This window comes from Dendroctonus ponderosae, unplaced genomic scaffold (genome assembly GCF_020466585.1).
Source record: "Dendroctonus ponderosae isolate FM_Combo_2020 unplaced genomic scaffold, Dpon_F_20191213v2 Dpon_F_20191213_1, whole genome shotgun sequence".
Classification (NCBI taxonomy): domain Eukaryota; kingdom Metazoa; phylum Arthropoda; class Insecta; order Coleoptera; family Curculionidae; genus Dendroctonus; species Dendroctonus ponderosae.
In genome coordinates this window covers 28,921,701-28,925,113 of record NW_026017110.1, presented here as the reverse complement: position 1 = coordinate 28,925,113, position 3,413 = coordinate 28,921,701, and the positions used below count along the sequence as shown (strand labels likewise).

The 3,413-nt window shown below is 43.9% G+C and overlaps 1 protein-coding gene across 2 annotated transcripts in view; it reads right to left on the bottom strand.

The window, feature by feature from the left end:
* LOC109538508 (gamma-aminobutyric acid type B receptor subunit 1) overlaps positions 1 to 3,413 on the bottom strand; it is a 53,348-nt gene that overhangs the window by 12,335 nt on the left and 37,600 nt on the right. For both annotated transcript variants that reach the window (XM_048661608.1, XM_048661609.1), the window contains exons 4-9: positions 1,910 to 2,136; positions 1,685 to 1,845; positions 1,544 to 1,630; positions 1,293 to 1,490; positions 1,107 to 1,234; positions 573 to 714 (exon numbers count right to left, since the gene is read on the bottom strand). In XM_048661608.1, the coding sequence (XP_048517565.1) occupies positions 573 to 714; positions 1,107 to 1,234; positions 1,293 to 1,490; positions 1,544 to 1,630; positions 1,685 to 1,845; positions 1,910 to 2,136 (943 nt within the window). The remainder of the gene's footprint in view (positions 1 to 572; positions 715 to 1,106; positions 1,235 to 1,292; positions 1,491 to 1,543; positions 1,631 to 1,684; positions 1,846 to 1,909; positions 2,137 to 3,413) is intronic.

The window sequence follows — 3,413 nt, the reverse complement described above, 5'->3', positions numbered from 1 at the left end:
TTTCGATCCCCCCATTCCAAACCTGAGTACCACAGGCCATTTCCGTTACAATATCATTCAATTAATTCATTGAATCATGGGGTGAATGCGTTTGGGCGTGTTTGAGAATCTTGTAGACAAACAACTGAGCATTTTGCGTTTGGTAGTTGGAAAATTTACTGTAGAAAATGTGCAAGCTATGGGAAAATGCTTGTTGTCGTGCGGATACGAATATGCCCTCAGCATTTCAAAAATGACGATTATGAGAGGAATTTGCAATTCGAACTTTTGGGGTACTTGCCAAAAGCAAACGCTATACTTTAGTGTACATCTAGCAACTATGCTGGCCTACAAAATAAATACATTTTTGTTACTTTTCATTCTCAAGATTAAAACCTGCTGCAAAGCATTTTGTAATTATAAAGAAGATTTATTAAAAAATAATTAAATGTGACAAAGACTAAATAAGCTATATTTAATCACATTTAGCAGACAGGCAAAAATCAGCAAACGCAGTGATTTCCACTGACGTCACGCAAATCGACGCAAGATCCTACCTTGTATTCATTGTATCATGGAGTTAATCCACTCACCGATCCAGACCTCCTTGTTGCGCCAAGTCAAGTTATCCGCTTGCGTATCGTAGTAGCCGAGCACCACATAGCTGCCGTTGATCACTTGCTCGATTTGGGTCAGCGCTATACGATCGCCCTGGGAGCTGAACGCGACTATTCCCTGAAACCGGCAAAAAATGCCATTCAAACGCTAATCGCATCGCATTTTAAGTGGCACGCAATCTAATCTCTCAAACAGCCAATTTGTCCAAGAAATCGTTAGGACATGGTTTCTAGTGGGCCCATAAATGTCGTGCTTTTGTGGGCCATCAATTTTCATTAAAAAAATAATCTCCATGCTTGCCCCTCCTCCCCCCGTTTGGGGCGGCAGCCCCAATTTAATTAAAACTTCCCATTGCCTAAGCAAAGTTAATTATCACTATTTGTTTTCGGCAAATGAGAGCTCATTTGGTATTCAGCCAGCGGTTCTTTGTTGAACTTCTTCGGGCATTTAGAAAGTTCACAATAGGCCTCGGCACGCGGCAGGAAGCATAAAGTGAATTGAATACTCACCGACACACCGAGAAACTGCGTCGAATTAATCGCCGAGTAAATATTATCCGCTACATCCTTATTATTGTAGTTGAAGTCTTTTAGGCTCTTCCCGATCTGAGTCAGGCGGTCCATGGTCTTGTTGAAGGCTGGAACGCGATTAATTTTCGTCTCGGTGACAATGGGAAAATCGTCTCGACGCCTTACCGAGAGCCACCGACCAGACGGCGTCGTAGGCCAAGGGCGCCTCTTGGTACCCCTCCGGGTACCGGTTCTTGTCGATATCGTAGCCCTCCTCTCTCAGGGCGTCGTTCAGCTTTTTTCGGAAATCCAGCGACGTCATCCCTGATATCGTTTTCTCGTCCTCGTCTTGATTCCACATCAGCGCTTCAGTGGTCAGATGACCTGGAAACCCGACTTAATTAGTCCGCGAAAATATCGAGTTTTTAGCCGCAGACCTTCAGCGGCCGCCCTCATTTGCTCCACCGTGCAATCGATGTTTTCCTTGTCCAAATTCACCTCAAACCAGTTGTCCTCGTACCATCCTGACACGGAAATGTGGTCAATAGCGACAACACCCACATAAGTACAAGACTCACCGATAAAGAACCAGGTGTATGACTTCCCATAGAGGTTCTGCTTGTAGAGCTCGCAGAGAACCCGCCGAGCTGCAACCACGTAAAACAGCCCCACTATAACTCGGGCGTCCTGGCGGCGCAAGTTGCGGACGGCGTCCGAAGGATCAGACAAAAACGACTGCCTACGAACAGAAAATAAAAAATTATCAGTGTCCCTTCATCTTCAGGTCCGCACGCTGTGCTCACCGAGTGACAATTTCAATGGCGGCCTCCGAGCAGCGCGCCTCCAAGTCTTCGACAGTGGAAATGAAGACTTCCTCAGCCTGTTGCAGGATGGCGACGCGACTCCAGCCGAACTTCTTCATCAGCTTGATGCGGGTAGGATTGTGCACAGTGGCGGAGGGATGGGTGCGGAACAGTGTGGGAAACCGATTGCGGTCGGAGAGGGCGGGCGAACTCGCCCCATAGCACAACTAGAAGGAAAAAAACAATAAAGTTCGCAGCAGGACTGAAACGGGCCTTTGTCGCCTCCAGGCGGATATGATTCGATTTCGGTTTTGTTGTTCGACTGCACTGGGATGTTGGTTTACATTGGCCGATTGAATTAAGGCCCCAATTTAAGACAAAGCGCTGCTGTATGCGGGAATTCTCTGTTTTATTGCCTGGCTCGTATGAGGATTGACTAATTGTTCTAGTCTAAAGGTGCGTCCAGACCGCAGCGCAATACCGCGCCAAACATTCGCAAACGTTGCAAATTTCAAGAAATATGGCTAATTAGGACCACGATACACTTATACACGGTGTGTCGACGCGCAGGTATTGTCTGTCTTTGTCGCACGTCGTGACGTCACGTGTGTTGTAGAATCGGACGATTTATAATTGTATTGCATGGCAATTGCGGATGATTTTATTAATGTATGGTTTATTTTGCGACGACAGAATAATGAAGTTTGATTTTTCCAGTATTGAGCGTTTTAAACATTGCTGTTTTTATTAATACATATTTTCAGTGTTGGGCAAAAATCGATTTTTATTAAAAAAATAAGAAATCACTGATTTATTTAAATTAATCAAAAAAATCATGATTTTTTTATTTTTATTAAATCAATTGATAAGTCCGCTTAATTAGCTGTTTTAAAGTCATTGCAATTATTGCCGAAAAGACTCAAGCTAAGTTGAAAATTCTTGTCGCAACGGTTCGCGACTGGTTTTCACACGTTGCCCGGCGTAATCTATAAATGCCGTCGCCTCCCTTCGGTCTTATTCATTTCGTCACAAAATTTCAAGAGAGGCTAATGTTGAAAAGTGTGTAGATTTTTTGTGTAATAATAATAAGTCAGTTTGAAAAGAACGCAATGGCTGGAAGAAAAGAAGAAAGTATTGGGCAATTTTACACCAAAACCACCTCTTCTAATAAGTCAGGATGCAAAGCAACAAATGCAAACATCGATCTTCCGCCCAACTTTTTTGAGACTGGGAGTGCTTCTTCCTCATTTACATTTCCCTCGACAAGCTCCAACTCACCTCCAGAATCTCCATCATCTTACACGCAAACCACTACCGAGTCGGCTTCCAAGAGAAAGAAACGTGAAAGCCAACCCTCAATGTCCAATCCAATTTCGTTAGGCAAACTTCAGCAGGGGAAAAACATCTTGTTGACAAACAAATAGCTAAGGCCATATTTGCCACAAACTCAAGTTTTAGATGTATCGAGAACTCGGAAGTCAAGAAAGCCATTCATCTATTGAGA